The 21,105-nt window shown below is 49.1% G+C and overlaps 1 protein-coding gene across 13 annotated transcripts in view; it reads left to right on the forward strand.

Moving 5' to 3' along the window:
- LOC146785113 (outer mitochondrial transmembrane helix translocase-like) overlaps nucleotides 1–21,105 on the forward strand; it is a 209,064-nt gene that overhangs the window by 115,864 nt on the left and 72,095 nt on the right. For all 13 annotated transcript variants that reach the window (XM_085633765.1, XM_085633768.1, XM_085633774.1 and 10 more), the window contains 2 exons: nucleotides 11,838–11,936; nucleotides 19,264–19,384. In XM_085633765.1, the coding sequence (XP_085489891.1) occupies nucleotides 11,838–11,936; nucleotides 19,264–19,384 (220 nt within the window). The remainder of the gene's footprint in view (nucleotides 1–11,837; nucleotides 11,937–19,263; nucleotides 19,385–21,105) is intronic.

A 21,105-nucleotide genomic window follows, 5' to 3' on the forward strand; every position in this document is an offset into this window, starting at 1 on the left:
TTCCAGGTCCTTGATGCAGGGATCGCAGATTGATAGATACCCCCGCGCAGTTTCCGATCATAATCCACTGGTTTTAACAGTCACAATAGGGAAGCAGCAAAACAGGGTCACCCAATGGACTTTTGAAAGAAAATTATTAAAAGATGAGGTATATCGGGAGTTTATGGAATCTTGGATCAGGAATTACTGGGATGTGAATAGGGGAACAGCACCTCCAGGGGTGGTATGGGATGCGTTTAAGGCTGGGTTAGGGGCGAGACTCTGAGTTTTGTCTTAGCAAGGAATAAAAAGGAGAGACTTAGGGCCGAAGAAGCTCTAAACAGCTTACTTAAGGAGGAAGAAATGCTGGCCCTCGATATACAGTACCATCGTCCATTGGAGCAGCACCTGCTTAAAATTGCAGTACTCAGAGCTGAAATCACAGAATCTATTTCCAGGAAGGCTGCCGAGAATTTCCTTACTAGAAAAGAAAATGCATATGAATTAAGTGAAAGGGTGGGCCATATTTTAGCTGTTCGGACTAGGCAGAAGCTAGCTTTTACAGATGTAAAGGAGATTACTAATAGTCAAGGTATTACTGTCACGGAACCCGACAAAGTGAAGGATGTTTTCAGGCAATTCTATGCGGAACTTTACATCTCTGACTCTGGAGATTGGACAAAAGAGATAGAGAGCTATCTTGAGGGTACTCCTTCCCCTTCATTACTAAAGGAAGCCAAAGATATGTTAGATGCCCCATTCCAAAGGGAAGAATTCACCGCAGCTCTGTCTAAATTACCTTTGGGTAAGGCAGCCGGACCGGACCAGATCCCGGTGGAATTTTATAAAGTCTTTCAAAGGGTATTGGAAAGGGACATGTTTGGTATTATGGTGCAGGCGCAGAAAGGGGAAGCTATCCCCGAGTCATGGGGAGGGGCGGACATTATAGTGATCTTAAAAAAAGGGAAGCCCTCGTCAGCACCAGGCTCATATAGGCCAATTAAGTTAATGAATTCAGATGTCAAAGTGTATTAAAAAATGTTGGCAAGTAGATTGGCCGGCATTATTGAAACTCTGGTAAGCCCCGCACAGCATGGCTTTATCCCAGGGAAGGGAACTACGCAACACGTTAGACAGGTAATTACAGCGTTTGACGCAGCAGGCACCCTAGGAGACCCAATGGCAGCCCTCTTTTTAGACGCAGAGAAGGCGTTCGACCGGGTCTCCTGGGATTACTTGTGGTTGGTCTTGAAGTGGTGCGGCATAGGAGCGGGATATATAGTAGCCATCCAAACACTATATAAAGAACCGATAGCTAAAATAAGAGTTAACAGGGGATGTTCGCTCCCAGTTAAGATTACCAGGGGGACTAGGCAGGGGTGCCCCTTGTCCCCCCTTCTTTTTGCTTTATACCTAGACCCTCTATTAAGAAGGCTAGAAGACAATCATAACATTCCTCCTAGGAAGTGTAATACTATTGAGGTCAAAACGCTGGCATACGCTGATGACGTGGTCATTTTGACACCTAATCCCGCATTGGCTATTACGGAGGTGGAAGCTGTGGCACAAACGTTCGGACAAATATCAGGCTATAGACTGAATAGGCCGAAGACTCAAATAGTGGAGAATAGATACTCTAACTGTAATGACTCAAGGGTGGTTAGATCAGCAGTATATCTAGGGGTAACAATTACAGCTGACTTAGAGAAGCTGGAAGAGGGAAACATGATCCCACTTCTTAGCAAGGTAAAAATAGACTTGGAGAGGTTGAACAATTTACATTTATCCCTGGTTGGTTGTACCAATGTCATCAAAATGTTAATTTTACCTAGATTTCTTTACTATTTTAGGACTATCCCCTTGTCTTTTGAGGCCATGTGGTTTAACGCGCTGGAGAGAATATTAAATAGATTCATTTGGGCCCAAGGGAAGACACGAAGGGCTTACAGGTTTATTTCTCTCCCTAGAGAGAGTGGCGGATGGGGTGCACCGGATTTACTTTCATTACTGGAATCCGGGGACTCGCACTGACTCAATGTTGGAAATCAGTGCTCACTTTGAGCCGATATCTTTCGGTGCTCGGCACCAGCACTTAATTGTCAGCACCGGTACTTTTGACAGTCTGCCACATGGTGGCACTGTATATCTCATTTACAGGCACATGCATCAATGTAGGCTTTTGCGATTCCTTAATTGCGATTATTAAGGAATCGCAATTAAGGAATTGTAAAAGCCTATGCATGAAGGAATCGCTATAAAATTAGCGATTCCCAAACATTCCTTAATTGCGACTCGCAAATTGCGAGTCACAATTAAGGAATGCCTTCCCCTACAGGCCCGTAGGAATGAATTGGAGATTGCATGCACAATTTGCGAGTACCAATAGGTACTCTCAAATTGCGCATGCAATTGCAAGGGTGTCAAAAGGACACCCTGTTGCACCCCTGAAATTGAACTGTGCACACATGTTACGCACATACATGCCACAAGGGCATGTGTGTGTGTAACCTACAACTTTGAAAAATGCACGTTGGTGCATTTTTCAAAGTTTTTGCAAATTACCATCAAGTTTAAATTGATGGTAATTTGCGCCCCCTAGTAGCAAAATCGCTATTTGCGATTTCATCATGCATTGCATTTAAGGAATCGCAATTTGCGATTCCTTAAATGCAATCGCAATTTAAGAAATCACAATAAATTGCGATTTCTTAAATTGCGAGAGCCTTTCAGTTTCATGCATCGCAGAGGCCCTTTTTGCGGGCGCAAACGGCCGATTTTTGCGAATCGCACTGTTTACGCTCGCAAAAAAGGTTGGTGCATGTGCCTGTTAGAGATCAAGACGAGAACAGTTGTCTATGCGTTCAATATAACGTATAAATGACAAATACCTGCCACCCAAGCCATTCTTATAGCATGGCGGGGTGGGTAGGTGGGGGGCATGGAATAGTCTGAATTATCACACTTATAGCAGTGTAATGGTTAGCAGTTATGTTGGTACTGTCATTAACAGCACTGGTAAGGGCAATAGGTACCGCAATCTGCAGTTGCCTCCTGTTGAGATCCCTGGCACTTATTTGTTTTTTTTTTAACTAATTAAGCACTGGTTGGAATCTGGGGACCCCAGCCTTAGCAATTTCAATGCTATGAACTACATAACAATAGACAGATAATAAAGAAATATGCAACCGTCAAACACATTCACAAATGTTGAAATATTTTATTTTATTTTTAAAAAATATATAAATATATTTTAAGTTTAATGGGAAGGTTGGCGCTTTGTTAAATTCAATTCAGGCCACCCATCGTCCATGCTATATAATGTTTTATGTACTTGCACCACACACAAATCAATCTGAGGATACCAGCTTATTTTTTAGCTTCCAATTTCAAATTCCTTCAGATTTACAGAACAACAAAAAAAATTCAATTTTACATTTTGCGTTTTTATTTATTTATTTCTATACACTTTATGATTCTATTAATACTATTTTACTTTCTAAGCAGTTGCAACTCCCTGTGTAGACGTTGCGACCCCCTAGGGGTCCCCAGACCACATGTTAAGAACCGCTGATCTATCTTTTTCCTTTATTATGTGTGTGTGGTTTGTAACCTAACCGTGAATCAGTGCCAAGATGCCTTGTAAGTGACAGGTGAGCGCTGTGCAACCTGACAAAAACAATGTGGAATATTCCTGGGCTCTGTGTGTACATTGTAGTGGTTCTGTGTGTACATTGTAGTCTATTTTAAACAGTGATTGTGTCAAAGTAGACTATGGAGATGCAGACTTCATGCAGGTAGCAGAAACAGTACCTGGTGAATCTGACTTCGTCATAAGCTGAATCAATATAAAAGCGTGGCTGAATTTACTAGTTTGATCTGAGAAGGATCCATCTATTTGCTTTTTCAGATTGGACTGCTCCCATTTCAGATGCATGGGTGTCAAGTCACTTCAATGCCAGGAGTAGCGGTCATGAACTTACTCAATCACCCTTTGACCCAATGACATTCTAGCAAGTGACTGACATCATTGCAAGTGACATCATATGATTTTTGGCAATGAATCCTCCCATGAAGTGATGTCACTTTACCGTAATACCAATAACATCACACTTACTGGCATTGCCTCTTAAGTGCGCACTAAAGTTACTATTACGGATAAATGTCCATTTTATATACCACCAACAATTTAAATTGGGTGCTGATATGATAGGAACATTACACATTACTCTTTTTTTGAAAAATTATGTGTTTGTTGAAAGAAGAGAATATAGTGCCAAAAACACACAAAACAGTGGAAAGCCAAATTATTTAGTCTGTCATGATTTAATGGTTTCAATTGTGAATACCACAAGCCTAAAAGGTACTGGTAAATCATAGAAAGATGAAAAAAGAGAATTAAAACACAGTATTGGTTTTGGTGTTCGACTTCATGTATACCATATAATGAATGTGAACTATTTTTTATTCTTAAAATATTCCTTAGCATTGTTAATATATTTTTATTAGCATTGTAAGAAAGTGGCTCTGTATATACTGCACCAAAGTAAGGTTCAGTGTGCACAGAGTCCACAGAGGTTTGGCAGAGGCTAAAGTTAGATATAACCTTACTCTCTAAGTGGTAGCTTGGTCGAGCATTAAGGCAGTATCAGAGGACAGTGTAAAGCATTTGTTGTACACACTCAGTCAGCAAATGGTCTCACACACTCAAGAACAGAACTCTAGGCCAATTGTTTTGAATATAAAAATATATAGTAGTTTTATTTTAGAACCAACAATAGGTATCAAAATACTTTCTCAGAATAGAAGGCTGTAGTTGTATACTTTCAATAAGCAATAGACTTTTAAATGCAATAGTTGCAATAGACACAATTCAAACACAATTATAACATTGAGCTCAATGAGAGTTTTTAAGTAAATGCAATTTCAGTTACTTTGCGTATGATTTTCTTACTCAGGGTTGGATCCTGGATTCAGCCCTGGTGCATTTCCTTTAAACAGTTGAAAGAAATCGTTTCTGTTACACAGGCGATTTTTAAGGACTATTTGTATGTTTCAAAAATCGACACGGCAAAAACCAGGCAATGTTATCCTATGGAGGAAAATCAAGTTATCGGTAAGTACAGTTGTGATTACTTTTCAGGGTCAGTGCTGGGCACCAAGATCCAGCACTGGGATCTCTCCTGATGACAGGTGAGTAACCTCGTTTTCGTTGATCTGCTGATTTTTAGTGAATATTTTAAAGTTTCAAAACTCGACACTTTCCAAGTGAAACCAGTCAATGTTACCCTATGGAGAAAATGTAGGCTATCTGCTTTCAGGTAAGTACTCAACTGGCAGAGTTAAGGTTCTGGGCATAGACTCAGTGGTCTCCCAGGGTCAGGTAGGTACAGTTGTTACACCCTCAGCTGCACAGGGGCAGCCGGGTGCAGAGAAAGTTAGGCCCAATGTTAACCTATGGCGGGCAGGGGGCCCTTGGTTGGTGGCTGCTAGCAGGCAGGCCACGCGGCTGTGGGAGCTGGGCTCCTGGTCACTTACACAGGGCAAGTGGGGAAGTAGTTTAGGATAGATGTTGCACTTCCAGGGGCACTCGGGCGGCTTGGTGCAGCGTGCTTTTGAGCCATCGGGCGCTCAATGTATTTCAATGGAGAAGCTACCAGATGAACAATAGCTGCTAGCTCGGGGACGGAGATTCTTCAGGTGCGACCACCACTTCGAGAGGTAAGTTGGGAAGCTGTAGGTTAGGTAGGCACCCAGGAGCTGGGCACAGGGGGGCCGCCGGGTGCAGGGGTGTCTTTTCGCGTCGGGAAATCTTACCCTCTACTGGTCGCGGTTGGAGGGGCCCCTGGTTCTGAGGCTGCAGGCTCATCAGGAGTGCCGAGGAGGGTCCTTGGGTGCTGGATTCTGGGTCACAGTCGCCCGGCGGACGTCCTCGTGGTCTTTGTCCTCTCAGGCACAGGCTGGGCTCGGCGGGTACAGAGTGTGCAAGAGTCGCGGTTCCTGGCTGGCACCAGGAGTTTGTTGCTTGCTTTGAGTAGAACCACTGCTCGTGGGAGTCCCAGTCTTTTAGAGTCACAAGACAGTCAGGTCCTCTGGGGTTTTAGCTTGAGCAGGTTTGAGGGTCGACAGGCCTGTAGGGCTGGGGCCAAGTCAGTTGGTGTCATCCTCTTGTTAGCAGCTGCACAGCGGGTCTTCTTTCTTCTTGTTCTTTTTGCTTGTTTCGGATTCGGGATCTGAGGAAGGAATGTTCAGGGTGCCCCTAAATACTAAATTTAGGGGCGTTACAGATAGGTAAAGGGCAGGGACCAATGGGTCCCTTCCCCGGGGTGGGTACACCCCCTATCCTGCCATTCTCCAGTGGGAGGGGGGCATGAGCCTAGTCCTGATTGGGCAGGGCTCCCCATCTTCAAGATGGTGAGAGCCCGGAGATGTCCTTCACCTTGCCTCCCCCGCCTGTGGGATGGGGTTGGCAGAGGCTGGCATACCCCCTTTCCTCACTTGGGGTATCCCGCCAGTCTTCCCGCCAGAGTGGGGGCTAGAACCGGTGGGGACCAGTTGCTGAGTACAGCAAGTGGCCTGGGGAGGCTCACAAAGGTGGCATGCCTTCGAAGCTTCCCCCTTCCCATCCTGGGGGAGGAGACCTAGCACCTCGCCCAGGACGTGCATTGTTGCAGGGCAATGAGAGCGGATGGGTCTCTACCCAGGGGGCCAGCAACCTGTCTGCTGGGTGGCAGCCTATGCAGCCTCTCAGTCAGGACACGAGATGTTGGTTAGTTTCAGAGGGTAACTCTAAGTTGCCCTCTGTCGTGCATTTTACATTAAATCCCACACTGGCATCAGTGTGGGTTTAATGTGCTGAGAAGTTTGATACCAAACTTCTCAGTCTTCAGTGTAGCCATCATGGTGCTCTGGAGTTCGTGATGACGACCAACCAGCACCATATACTCTTAATGGCAGCACTGCACTTACAGTGCTCAGGAATGGACCTGGGTACTGTAGGGGTACAGGGCTCATGCACCTGTACTCACACCACTGGCATAGGGCACCCAGCTAGAGGGGTGACTGAGGTATGCCAGGGCAGTGTGTTTGTGGACATGGCACACAGGGATGTGTGCCATGTCGACTCTCTGTTTTGTTCTGCACCAAGACACTCAGCCTGTAAGGGCAGTGTGTGGGTGTCAGGGTACAGGGCCTCTAAGGGTGGCACAATAAGTGCTGCAGCCCTTAGGGGCCTTATCTGGTCACAGTGCCCTGGGGACCTAGGGTACCATTTACCAGGGGCTGACCTGTGGCCAGAGATGCCAATTGGGTTTTGTTTTGGGGAAGGAACACAGGCCCTGGGGGTCCTGATTGGCAGGGCCCCAGGGCACACCAAGTCAAAGAGCATCAGTAGTCTGGCAACAAAAAAAAGGAAGGGGGGGTTTACTGCAACAGACACCCACTTTCTCACAAGCATCACTTGTAAGGAGTTATCACTCCATAAAACAAAGAGGAGAGGTTTTGTTTTCCAAACACATAATTTCCCATGTATTCTCTATACTAAAAATCAGCAACATCTTTTTTTAAAATGTGTATTTTTTATTTAATTTAAAAATATATATTTTTATTAAACTGTTCCTCAGTAAACAAGAAGCATGAATACATATTACATCCATCAAAATGGCTGCATTGTAAAACAAAACATCATAGACATGACTTTGTCACCATGGAACACGAAGAAACATTTTGCAAATAGGATCATACCTACACATAAAATGCAATTTTTGAGTCTCAAAATCTCTGAGAATGAAATCCTGCCCCCTGCCCTATCCCCCCAACGCATCTCTATATCGGCACCAATTGTCCCATACTTTCTCCAATTTCTCTGTGAATCCCCATCTCTGGTAGACCACATGCTCAGTTCTTTGGCACCAATCTACATCTGCCTCCCAGTCTACGACCTGTGGCGTTCCCGCTGCCTCCCATGCTCAGGCTCTGTTTCTTTTAGCGATCCCAGATGCTAACTTAAGCCATATCTTCTGCTATTTAGGCCCCTCCTTGTCTCCGGATATACACAGAATGTACCACCTGGCTGCCAGAGGCACCTCTTGGCTCGTGACCCTAGTCATAATTTGTGTCACCCTACTCCAAATACTATGTATTTCCAGGCACCCCCAGAGTATATTATAAAAGGATCATGCTTCCCCACATCCCCTAATACAGAGAGCACTATCTCCCCTTCCCAGGCAATGAAGTAATATACTAGAATAGTACAACCTATGAAGTATGTGTTACTGGACAAGGCAGAACCGGGATGGTATTTCCAGCTCTCTGGGACTTTGTATTACAATTTCATTTTTTATTATTCAGGAGAGTATAGATTACATCACTGTATTTATTTGTTTTACAGAACTAAGAGTTTAGTGCCTCAAGTCACAGTCGGAGCTGGAGAAAGTAAACAGTGCACATCACAGCAGTGTTTGTCTTCTGTTCTTCGCAGTGCCTCAACCACCATAGAGGGCAGGCGTAGCAGAGGCAGTCCATCAAAACTCAGAAGGAGTGAGAAGACTTTTATAGGGATGGGCCCTCAGCTTCCCAAACTGTAATCTAGAACTTACTTGAGGGAGGGTACATCCAATTATCACAATTTCCACCTACTGTAGAGTAGTACGCGTGAATGTTCACGATATCACAAGCCAGTGTGCGGATGGCACCCAGGTAAGTAAATGTGTGCGTGTGTGTGTTTCTCCTCACCCACAGGTACCACCTGTGGCTTGCTACATCATTGGACCAACACCAAGATCTCCTAAAGTGCAGGGGGTGGGGGCTCTATGCATTTGTAAGCGGAGCTCTTTAGAAGTGAGTGCAAGGGATTATGTAAGTGCGATAAAAATGCCAATTAAACCGCTAGTGCTCTTTCTAATGAGTGAGGTCTAGGTCAAGATTTAAAACAGTGAGATGTCATAAGGGTTCAATGATCCTTGACATCAATAGGTCGACATGTTTCAGCTCTGTAGTTGCCCATAAAGGTCAATCGGCTTTCTTCAGGACCCAAATTTGTTCTTACCCTGCATGATATGGTTGATTTTCAGCCTACTTCAATGCATTCATTTTATTCAAAGAACTATGCACGCAAAATACAGACCATACTACTAGGACCTTTTCCCGGTATGGCCATGGATGGCTTAGCTATTCATAAGGCATTATAGGGTTTGCAGGATAGGACGGTCCTTGTAGTTACACTTTCATCAAGGGAGCGCGTCTGCGGTCATGACCTACGTCTACCTGCTTCCCTGAATGAGACACTTTTTAAATCATCGGCCCCCAGGTGGGCCAGGTCCCGGGGGCATTAAACATATATAGAAGGGGGGCGCACAAGCCCCCTACTCCTGGAGCTTACTAATCCCCTGGGAACCTTCACCTCCCATGGGCTTATAATTTTATAAATGCGGGGGCCTCTTGGACCCCCCCAGCACCGGGGACCGCCACCTCCCGAGGGCTTCACTTTAAAATAATGCGGTGGGCAAGCGTCCCCCTCCACCATTTCCCTGGGGCAAATTAGAACAAAGGAGGTGGGCCGCACAGCCCTCTGCAGCCCAGTAGACGACAACCTCCTCGGGCTGTATCCTGTAATGGAGGGGGCTGTGCGGCCCGCCTCCTGGAGCCATGCATGGCCCTGGGAACCATCACTCCCCAGGGCCGGCAGGGCCGGCTCTTGCAAAATCCCTGGGTGCCCACCCCAAGGACACAGCAGTTTGCTATGGCTTGGCGGGAGCGGTAGCCATAGCAAACCCTGCTCCGCCTCGTACAAGCGAGAGAATAGAAAATGCTCTTGCTTGCACGAAGCACAATTACTTTTGTACAGAAAGAGCTACATGTTCAGCAGCTCCCTCTGTCCAAAAGCAATGCTGGCTCCCGCAGGACAACGTGAGAAACTGGGTGCCCTGTCCCTGGGTGCCCTGGGTGGGCCTAGGGCACCCAGTGTTGTGGCCCGGCCCTAAAGAAATGGGGTCCCCGAGAGGTGGGCCGCGCACTCCCCTCCCATGTTTAAAAAAAAAAAAGTGCAGGCCCTGAGGATGGGGTCCCCGGGGCCAAAATCGGCCTATGGAAGGCGGGGCCACGTGATACCCCTTCCTTTATAAAAAAAAAAAGTAAAAAAATGAAAAAGCCGGGCCCCGGGGTCCCTGTGGTCTCCGAAGACCTTTTTGCAAAACCTCTCTGTGGGACTTACTGGAGGTGACAGGAGGGGCTTTTCCATCCAAGAAACCTCTGCAGCCTTACTGGAGGTAACAGGAGGAGTTGTTGACCCCCAAGACATCCTTGTGGGCTAACTATCCCTCCTGTTACCTTCATTAAGTCCCACACTGTGGGATTGCTGAGAGGTCTTCGTGGCCCGCCCCCTTCCTCTACCACTCCGCAAACACACCTACTGGCGCACTACTAGTTGTGGATGAAGTCCCCTTGGCGTCTGAGGGTCCCTGGGGTCGAATAGCCCCTCCTGTCACCTCCAGTAAGTCCCACGGGTTTGCAAAGGCCTCCTTTCTCAGCCACTCTGCAATGCGTCTCCTGGGGCACTACTGGTTGGGGAATGAAATCCTTTTGAATCCTCCGGGACCTTGGGAGCCAAAAAGCCCTCATGGTACTTTCTGCAAGTCCTACACTGCGGGATTCCTGAGAGCTGGTCCAAGGCACGCTCCCTTTCTCTACCACTCTTCAAACGCCATTACTACTTTAAAAACCATAGAAATTAACTGGAAAAAACAAAGGTTACAGGGACGTTATAGTTAGGAATTCAAATTTAAAAAACCTTAGAAATTCACAGAAAAAAACAAAGATTACAGGGATGTTATAGTTATGAAATAGGATTTTTTTTAAACTTCAGAATTCACTGAAAAAAACATAGGTTGTAGGGATGTTATAGTTACGCTCAGGTTTCACTCGTACAAAAACAGTAAAATTCTTCAGTTACAGTTAGCTAAGCTAACTATAACTCGCGCGCCCGCAATACACTGCTTAGGACTTCTCATATTACATCACTCATGACATGGTCAGTGACATCACTGATGACATCTCAAATGCTATGGGATTTATATTTCAACAGACAGTATATCCGTCTCCGTTGTGAAGGTGTAACCCATACGCCAAGATCTAAACCAGGTTCTTAGGTGAAATGCATAGGTGTGCATTCGGAATAGCTACTACAAAATATTCACCTTTTACCATATTTTTACTGCCGTCTTCACCCCCTTCTGAAATCTCTTGCTTCTTATTGTGTATTATGTCTTTTTGCTTCCTTGACTCACTTCGCCTCATGTCCTCTCTGATCTCTCTAGCTCATCTAGAAAGTTAGACTATCCTGTCTCCTGCTTTGCTACCCTCTCCCCTTCTCATGATCAATCTGTATACTTTAAGTGGACTCAACAGGATTAACTAATATGTTTAACTTCGAAGTAACAAAGTGGGTGAACATGTTATGCCTATTTTGAGCTCTCGCCAAAGGAAAACAGTTCCACACAATCTCTTTGTACTGCTTGCAAAAACGGTTTCAACGTTCTGCACCCATGTGATACAAAGGCCTCTTCCCTGCTAATCAGCTCAAATTGCCTTTCTACAACTGCAAGTTTATTTCTCAGCAGTTAGGCTATATTTTACAACACACAATTATAACACCTACTGGAAGGCTGGCTCCATGAGTATCAATAGTCTTGTAACCTTCTTTGGGTATGGCCCTGGCCAGGATTGGCATTGTTTAAGGCAATTTAAATATACTTATTGACACAGGGCTGACCATGGTTGCCCCTGTAGCTGTGATCCCTTTTTCTTTGTTGCACAGTACTTGACATGTCAAGAGTATGTATAATGCTCTACCTCTGTGTTCTCAGGCTCAACGATTGATGAAGAAGGTAGGCGTTGAAGGTCTTATACTAACAGAGCATGAGATGAACATCGCAGCCCATCTAGTGAACCCCAGAGACATCAAGGTAAGAGGTGAGGGACGAGAAAGAATCAGTCGTCCTAAGTCAGGCAAGCACAGTGGTCACATTTCCTTTTAGGAAGTCAGAGGTTGGGGATTTGTAACATATTTTTATTGGCATTTATAGTTTATCATGACAAATAGCAAGAATAGGATACATTCAGTCGAATTGCATGTTTCATCTCATATCACAGTATAACGCTATTCAGAAAAAGAGGGTTGGTCGATAGACATTTTGTTAACCCTGGGGTCTCAGGTCGTGTGCATGCCACATAAACAGGGGTATAACACAAAAGGAACTGGGGAATAGTCATGGAATGTTGTCCCCGGGCATTGGTGTCGGACGTCGGATTAGGTGTGTGGGTGCTACGTGTCTCGATAGTCGATATAATTGTGTGCTATTGGAGATGGATTTCGGTCGGTCTAGCTCTCATATTCAGTCGTCTAAAGTGAAGTAGTGTGTGGTACTACTGCCAGTGGTATGATCACGCCACCAGGGAAGGTCTGGTATGGTCGTTTATGGTCTGAACCTGTGGTTGTGGGACCGTTGATGTATGTATGCCGCCGCCTGGGTCCTCGCCAGGAATCGATTGCTTGAAGCGATGGAGTAATAGGGCCCACTCCATAGAAATGGGGTTCTTGCGTATCCCTCTCACCTCCTCCTCCCACAACACTTCCTCTTCTGCTGCAGCCCATTTGTGTGTTGCTCCCACCCAGGCAGCGAGCGGGGGACCTGTGGGGGAACGCCAGTGCATGGCCACATTCCGCTTAGCTAGCAACACGGCTAGTAAAATCAATCGAGTGTGCACTTTATATTGTTTTTGTTTCCGGAAGATACCTAATGCACTGGCCTCCCATGTGTTCATGTACGTGAGTCCTGTGAGGTCCCTTAGGGAGGCATGGATGTTTGCCAGTAGGATCGGATTGTGGGGCAACTCCAAAACATGTGGTGAAAGTCTGCTTCCTGTGATCGGCATCTGGGGCAAAGAAACTGTGTGTCTGGATAGAAACGCTGAAGGCGTGCCGGTGTCAGATACGCTCTATGGAGTATGTAGAATTGTATATTTTTAAAGCGTGCGTTTCTGGATACCTTTTTGGGTATTCCAGGGCCCTCTCCCATTCTTTCTCATGTAGTGGGTGTCCGATTTCTTCCTCCCAAGTGGTTCGCAGGGTCACTAATGGTTTATTAGTAAGTTCTCGGATGGCTTTATATAGCCAAGTGGTTAAGTGTCGCCCCATTCCCGTATGTAAAACCGTGTGTATGACTGGGTGTGTGTTCGGTTCCCCTAGCGAGAGGTCATGGTACGGCCAGTAACTCTCAAGAAGTTGACGGTGGAGTAGGAACTGGCCTGGGGGAAGACCGTAGTCGTCCATAAGGCTTTGAAACGGTCTCAGTTGTCCGTCCTCGAAAAGGGACTCCATCTCGGTGATGCCACAGTTCGTCCAGGCGATGAGCATATTGGTTGTGTAATAGTGTTCGCGCTTGGGCCACCCGACCAGCGGGAATAAAGGGGAGTACAGGGGTGTCTCCGGCGGTGACATGCGGTGTACTCTTTGCATACACTTGCGTGCCACTGCTTCTTGTAAGGGATAAGTACGTGTTGGTTTAGTGCCGGGTAGTAATAGGCGATGGAGCTCCGAGATGGGTACCCGATCAGTCGTGGTGTGCGTTTAGTCTGTGTGCCTATCTGCCGTCCAGTAGGATAACCATTGTAGTTGTGCCGCTAGGAAATAGGATTCAAAGGAGGGAGCGCCCAGTCCTCCCTGCGTGGTGGGTAGTTGTAGTTTCTTCAGTGCTATTCTATGTCTGGTGGGACCCCAAATTAACGTACTGAGAAGCGAGGCCAAGTCACGAAAGAAGGTTCTAGGCGGGATCACTGGTAAATTGGTGAAGTGGTATAACAATCGCGGAACCATTATCATTTTGGCTAAAGCCACCCGGCAGATCGGGGCCAGTGGGAGGCTCTTCCAGAATCCGATTGCGGCTCTGATGCCCGCCAATGCCTTACGGTGATTACCCTAAAAAATGTCAGTCGGGGAATGGTAGAGCCGGATCCCGAGGTAACAGGGTGCTTCTGCGCTCCAGGCCACCTGTTGGCTGCCTATCCATATGTCCTGGGGGGTAGGCGCGGATGTAGAGGGTATACTATGGATTTATCCCAATTCACTTTTAACCCGGAGGCTGCTGCGAAGTCTGTTAGTGTCGCCCAAATAGGAGTTAAATCTTCGGTGATGTCTCACACGTATATTAAGAGGTCATCGGCATACATGGAAATGCTGTGTATGGTGTCTGCTATGGGAATGCCCCAGTGTGTCCCTTCTTGTCGCAATCTTATTGCTAGGGGTTCAACTGCTGGGCAAAAAGTAGGGGCGACAGCGGGCAGCCCTGCCTCGTGTCCCTCCGGACCGCAAACTCTGCCGAGATGTACCTTCCTATGCGGACACGTGAAGTGAGTTTGGTGTATAAGGGTTGTGTGTATGCTAAGAGGATGGGACCAAATTCCGTCCGTTGCAGGACCGAAAAGAGATCCTGCCAAGTGAGGGAATCAAAAGCCTTCTCGAGGTCTAGGATGAGACAGGCTGACCGGGAATGTGTGTTTCTCACCTGGTCTTGGACGTGGAATATTCGGCGTATGTTCTGGGATGTGCGTCTCCCGGGGACGAATCCACATTGGTCCGGATGAACCAGAGGTCGTATGACTTGTGTGTATCTGTCCGCTAATATCTTCCCGAGGAGTTTACAGTCGGCGGAGAGGAGCGTGATAGGGCGGTAGGAGGCCATCTGTTGCAGATCGCAGTGTGGTTTTAAGAAGGTCACGATTACGGATTCCCTTAGGGATCTCGGCAGCTCTCCCTTTTCTAACGCGGTCGCAAACATCTCTACTAGTCGAGGGACCAATTGTGGGGAGAAAGTTGTGTAATATTCCAGTGGGAGCCCATCTAATCCCGGTGCCTTGTTACGGGCTAGGGCATGCAGGGCTTGGGTAATGTCTGGGTAGGTTATCACTGTATCTAGGGCCGTCCTATCAGTCTCCTTGACTTTGGGTATTGTCAAGGGGTCGAGGAAACGATCTATTATGGCCTGTGGAGTTGGAGCCGGACTGTTGTAAACCTCCGCGTAGTAACGGTGGAACGCTAAGAGAATCTCGGCCTGGGATCGCACTAAATTACCTCGGGGGTCAAGTATTTCTGTAATGAGCTTCACGTCGGCGTCCTGCTTGGCTAGCCATGCCAACACTGTACCTGTTTTATCCCTTTCTTTATGCATCCGGGTTGCATACGGTTTAAAATTGTATCGGCGGAGATCAGCGCATGCAGCTTGGTATTCTGTTTTTGCATTGGCCACCCGTTGTGCCCCTTTGGCGGATGTGGTGTCCCGTTTAGTACATTCTCCTCGGGCCACTACTTTGAATGTGTCTCACTCCACTAATGTTGAGGAAGCTGTGCCTGCATTGTGTGCAAAATAGTCTTGGATGCTACGTCCCTGTTCGTGCCTAAAGACCTGGTCTGATAAACAGTCCCGTGGTAGACACCAGGTGGAGACGGGGGGAGTTGGGTCTACAGTTTAACCGTAGGATGTGGGCATCATGATCAGAGATGATCCTGCCCATGTAGTCTGTGTGACTAATTTTGGGTAAAATCGCTGGTGAGCATAGGAATCTGTCTAGGCGGACTCGCAGGTTATGTGGGATGGAATGGTTTGTGGGTGGAGCATTCGCCACGCATCAGTGAGCGCCCATTGTGTAATCCAGGCCCGGAATCTTTCGGTTTGTATGGAGGCGGGAGAGTGTGCGGGTGGGGGGTGGGAGCGGTCCAGGGCAAGTTCCAGCGTGCAATTGTAGTCCCCACCTAAAATCCAGGGAATAGAGGCAAATGGGGCCAGAATCCCGGTGAGGTGATCCCAGAATTTGTCTTGTTCTACATTTGGGGCGTATATGCTACCCAGGAGTACTACTTGCCCATCGAGGAGTCCCTCTAGCAGGGTGTATCTGCCGTCTTTATCCACCACCCTCTGGAGTTCCTGAAAAGGAGTTCCCGGCCGAACCCAGATCAGTGCCCCGCGTGCGTATGCAGAGTATGTCGTGGCGCATATAGTTCCACGCCATTTAGTCTGTAGTTTTCCCACCTCTGTCGCGATGAGATGTGTCTCCTGTAAGAATGCTATCCGAACATTGTGGCGTTTTGCATATGAGTATGCTGCATAGCGTTTGCTCGGTGTGTGGAGTCCTCTGACATTGAGTGTGAGGATGTTGATGTCAGTGTGTTGCGTGGTTATTGCCATGGTTCGGTATCAGTGCGCAACAAAAGGGAACGTGTGTCTGGTGGATCATGGTAATCCAGACCTCCCTGGTCGGGTGAGGGCACGCGCGACCCACTGCGCCAGTCGTCTATGTATGTCGAGAACCCAGGTGTATATTGATCCATGAGGGGGGTTGGGGCATTGCTGAACTGGGATAGCAAACCGTATAACTGAGGTCGGGAAACAGTCCCAATACCAAGGACCTATCGTTGGGAACGATACGTCCAAACCTACTCTCGCGAGGAGGGTGTAACAATATATAGTGGGGGCGGCAGTGTGTATGCGCGAGGCTGATCGCGGATCGGGTCTTTGTAGGATCAGTGGGCGTTGCTCAGGGCATGCCAGAAAATGGCTACGGTGTGTGTATCTAACTAGTGAGTTCCGGATGTACCTGCCCTGACTGATCTCTCAGCAAGCACATCTCATGCCGAGAGGGTCCTCGTTTGTCCATCTAGGATGATGTCAGCTGTTTGAGGAGTGACCAAAGGGGGTGTAATGGAGTCCTCGCCAGATAATGTTCCATCGCTGTCGTTCTCCCCTTCCGATGAATAAATGTGCGGGGGTCGATCTATGTCCTCTGTGGGGGGGGGGGATGCCTGAGGGTCGATCACTGCCTGCAGGGCCTCACTTCGTTCTTTCACGATTTGTTCCAGGTCCGGAGAGTCTTGGGTACGTGACCTGGTCCTGCCATTTACTCTGCCGCGTTGTTGCTTCTGGGTGCGTCTCCTGGTTCGTGGTATTTTAAGGGTGGGGTCTCGTGTAATTACGGCTCTGGATTGCTGTGGGCATTGATGATCTGCCCAATCATGTGCTTCCTCGGCGGTAGTGAAAAAGACAGCAGAGCCGTTATGGATGACCTTGAGGCGAGCTGGAAAAAGCAGGGAGTACTGGATATTGTTCTCTCGGAGTCGGCGTTTCACATCTAAGAACGAAGACTGTTGTTGCTGCACTGCTCGTGCGTAATCCGGGAATACCATCATCTGCTTATTTTCCACCTGCAGGAGGCTTGCCACCCTGGCTGCTCGCAGCACCGCATCCCTGTCGCGAAAATGTAGGAACTTCGCCAGCATCGGTCTCGGGGCAGCTCCTGGTGGCGGTTTGCGGGCCGGGACTCTGTGGGTGCGCTCAATGGAGAAGAATGCCGCCCGGTCCGACTCTGGGGTGAAGGATTTCACCCACGCCTCCATGTAGTTCAGTGGGTTCGAGCCCTCAATTCCCTCCTGCTATCCCAGCACGCGAATGTTACAGCGTCTCGATCGTCCTTCCAAATCATCCGTGCGTTCTTCCATAATGGTTAGGTGGTGTAGGACATCCTGTAGCGTCTTCTGGTGCGTCTTTACTACGGGTTGTAGGTCGGCCAGCGTCTTTTCCCCGTCTTTCACTTTGTCCGCCAGTTTGCGGTGGTCATCGCAGATAAGGCTAATATCTGTTGCCAGGGTACCGAGCCGCTCCTCCATGGACACCCTGGAGAGTTCGATGGCTGCCAGGACCTGATCTAGTTTGTCCGAGATCGTAGGATCAGTCTGTGGCACAGCAGCGTTTACCCCTGTCCGGGTCTTCGGCATGTTCTCCGGGGCGTCTCGGGCACTGGTGTGTTGGGTCACCCTTGGTTTCCCCATGGCAGCGACTAGGGAAAGTGCGCGTGATGAAAGCGTTGGCGCGGAGAGCGGGGTATGCAATCCACTGATAGAGAGGCTCCCCGTCGGGTCCAGCGATCTGCGTGCCGGCACTCACCAAGCACCGGGGTGCAGCCGTCCAGGGAGAGAGGAATTCCCCGCCGGTGTCTCCATCACCGCAAACGCACTTTGCTCATAGTCCGATGAGCGGGGGTAAGTGCGGGGTTCGTTGCTGGTGCAGGGTCCGAGTCTCGTGCCTCCCTGTTGTAGTGGTTCGCTGCCTGGTGCAGTGACAGATATGGAGACTATGCCGCCATATTAAGGTCAGGCAGCCTTCGGCTCCGTTGCGCCCAGTTCTGTCTGCCGTTCAGCTATGGGGTCTCTTACATGCGTGGGGGTAGGAGCGCTCCGCTCACCTCTTTGCCACTGATATGCGCGTCACAGGATCCCCAAATTTAAGTCCCGCCATTCGCGCCGAACTCCGGGCGCCATCTTGGAGTCAGGCGTCCCCGACCGGGGAAGGGGGCCCGTCCAGGGAATCACTGCTGAGCCGAGGACAATAATCGGCTCCCGGTTCCCAGGCTACCGGCGAGGGGGTGGCGGCGCCCCTGACTGCCACACCAATGAAGCGCCGGCTTGGACCGTTTGCCGTCCGAGAGGGTCCGCATCTGATTCAAGATGGCCGTCTGTCCCCTCTCGCGTCTCCCCGGAGCTGTCTGTAGATGCGCTGTCGGGGGTTATTGCGGCTCTTTCGCCCCGATGCTAAGCCCATATGCTCCCGCCTCCGTCGCGGATGGTCTCTTGTGGTCGCGATCCAGTGCAGGTCCCAAGGTGTTTGTCCTGGCTGTCTAGATGCACCTCCCGGGATGAGCGCCCGCCATCTTGCGGCTGGGAGCCCGAATCCGGCACTTTCAGAGCTGCAGCGGCCTGGTCACTCGGCGGCATCAAGGTGAGGGCACCGATGGGTGCAGGGCAGATTCCGGCGTCTAATTCTGGTTTCGCCGCTGGGAACAACGCCTGGAAACGGGCAAAATGCAGGCCCGATCGAGGAGCCTCAGCAGAACACAGCCGCCATCGTAGCCTGCTTGGCCATGCCCCCATCAGAGGTTGGGGATAACTGGCACTCACGGAGAAGGTGGTGAGTGAACTGGCAGTCAGACAACAGGGGCATGTTGTGACTGATTGTTAGGATGAGAGTAGTCCTGGAGCCAAATAATAAAAAAATGCAATACCCAAGAATGTTTCAGAGATCTTTGCTCACTGTTTGTAAGTGTAAAATCGTTCTTCACTGTTGGGGGGCCTACACTGAACATGGCAGCAGCACTGCAGGGCTGACTCCACCTCTGACTTCTCTTTGGACCAGATTCTCCCTGACTTCCAAAGCCATTACCTATGCTTAAACTCCATCTCTTTTTCAGGTGACTTGGAATGACATTGCAGGGCTCGATGGTGTCATCACTGAGCTGCAAGACACAGTTATCCTTCCTTTCCAGAAGAGGCACCTGTTCAAGCACTCGAAGCTCTGTCAGCCCCCAAAAGGTAACCTAGGACTCCAGTGTACCTTAACAGAAACATATGGGGTGATAAAATATTGAAAGAAAAACATGAATTCTTAAATACTGAAAATGTAATGTACGGGAGGAGCCTAGCGCGCAACCAAGATGGCTGCGTAGGCTTGTGGCTCCCGAGGGCCTCCGCAACCTCCCACGTCTATCCTGTCATAATCCTGATTTTCTCGACGGGCTTTTGTTTATGATCTTGCGCTAAGGTGCCACTCGTTTTCCGAATCGAAATTGGACTCCGGGAACCGGTTTTTTGGCGATCTGAAGTTTGCGGCCTTCTCCGGCCTTGGTCCCGGACTCGGGTTGGTGAGGTGCCTGGCTGCGAAGTGAACAACAGCGGCATGCCAGGCTGGGCCTGCCCCGGAACCCGCACTTTCACTTTCGGTTTCGAGTTGGTCTACTGACACTGATGAGGAGACATTGGGAGAGCTGCGCCGAGTACGGAGTGTAAAGCCTAGTCTTGACCTGTACACGGGCCTACTTCAGCTAGTGGCCCGGATCTCCTAGCCTTCCTCCGGGTGCTGGAGGGTGCTGACCTTGCTGATCGCTGACGATGACGACAAGAGTGGATGGCGACAAACTGAAACCCAAATCTACCCGGAGGGGAGCCTATTCCCAGGCCAACAATATGGACCGCTATGCGCAGCCAAAGGGATCCCCTAGTGGATCACGTAAATCGCCTGAGCCGCCCAAGGAGGCCTCGGGCGCATCACCCGAATTGACTCTGCTGGATGTCATGGGGGCCATTGAGGAGATGAAGGTGACGGTGAACCAACAACTGGATACTCTGGCCAACAAATTGGACTCGGTGCTGATTGATGTCACCTTGGTCAGAGCGGACCTGTCGAAAACCAATGACCGGGTCGACTCGTTGGCTCAAGCGTCGTCGAGCCTAACGGTAGATGTGGCCGCTTTGCAGACGACGGTGCGGAGGTTACAGCTCACTAGTGACCTGACTGAGCGTCGCCTCGAGGACTCTGAAGGCAGGGCCAGGCGGAACAACGTCCGCATTATCGGCGTGCCCGAACGATCGGAAGAGTCTGCTGTGGATCTCTTTGTTGAGGATCTAGTGGTGACTCATCTAGCACCCGAAGGGCTGAGCAAGTTCTTCGCTGTTGAACGGGCCCACAGGGTTCCAGGGGGTGCGCCTAAGGTGGGGGCCCCCCCGCGGCCGATCATTGCCCGACTTTTTAATTTTCGGGACAGAGACGCTATCCTGCAGGCGTCGAGGGTGGCTGGGCCATTACGATTTGAGAACTCTAATGTTAGCTTCTACCCAGACTTTACGCAAGCGGTTCAAAAGCAACGGATGGGTTTCTCGGCCATCAAACGGCGCTTGAGAGACATGGATTTCAAGTATGCGATGCTATTCCCGGCTAGGCTGCGGGTCGAGCTAGATGGTCGCTCACACTTCTTCGACCGGCAGGAGGCGGTGGGAGAGTGGCTGGACGCCCTGCCCAAGAGTCGGGAGCCGGAGGGTCGGATGACGGAGAGCGGAGAGGGTCTGACGGAGTAGGAATGGAACAGTGATTTTGGCGCTGGACTGTACTGGTAACGTTTTGCACCTGTGGCTGCACTGGACTCCAGTTTGTGACACTTTGCCCCGTGGTGTTTGGAGGTTGCGGGGGGCTTGCTGGGGCCCTTTCCTCCTTCCGGGGGCCCTTTTTTTGTCCTTTTTGTAGTGAATTTTATATTGGG

This window comes from Triturus cristatus, chromosome 11 (genome assembly GCF_964204655.1).
Source record: "Triturus cristatus chromosome 11, aTriCri1.1, whole genome shotgun sequence".
NCBI lineage: Eukaryota > Metazoa > Chordata > Amphibia > Caudata > Salamandridae > Triturus > Triturus cristatus.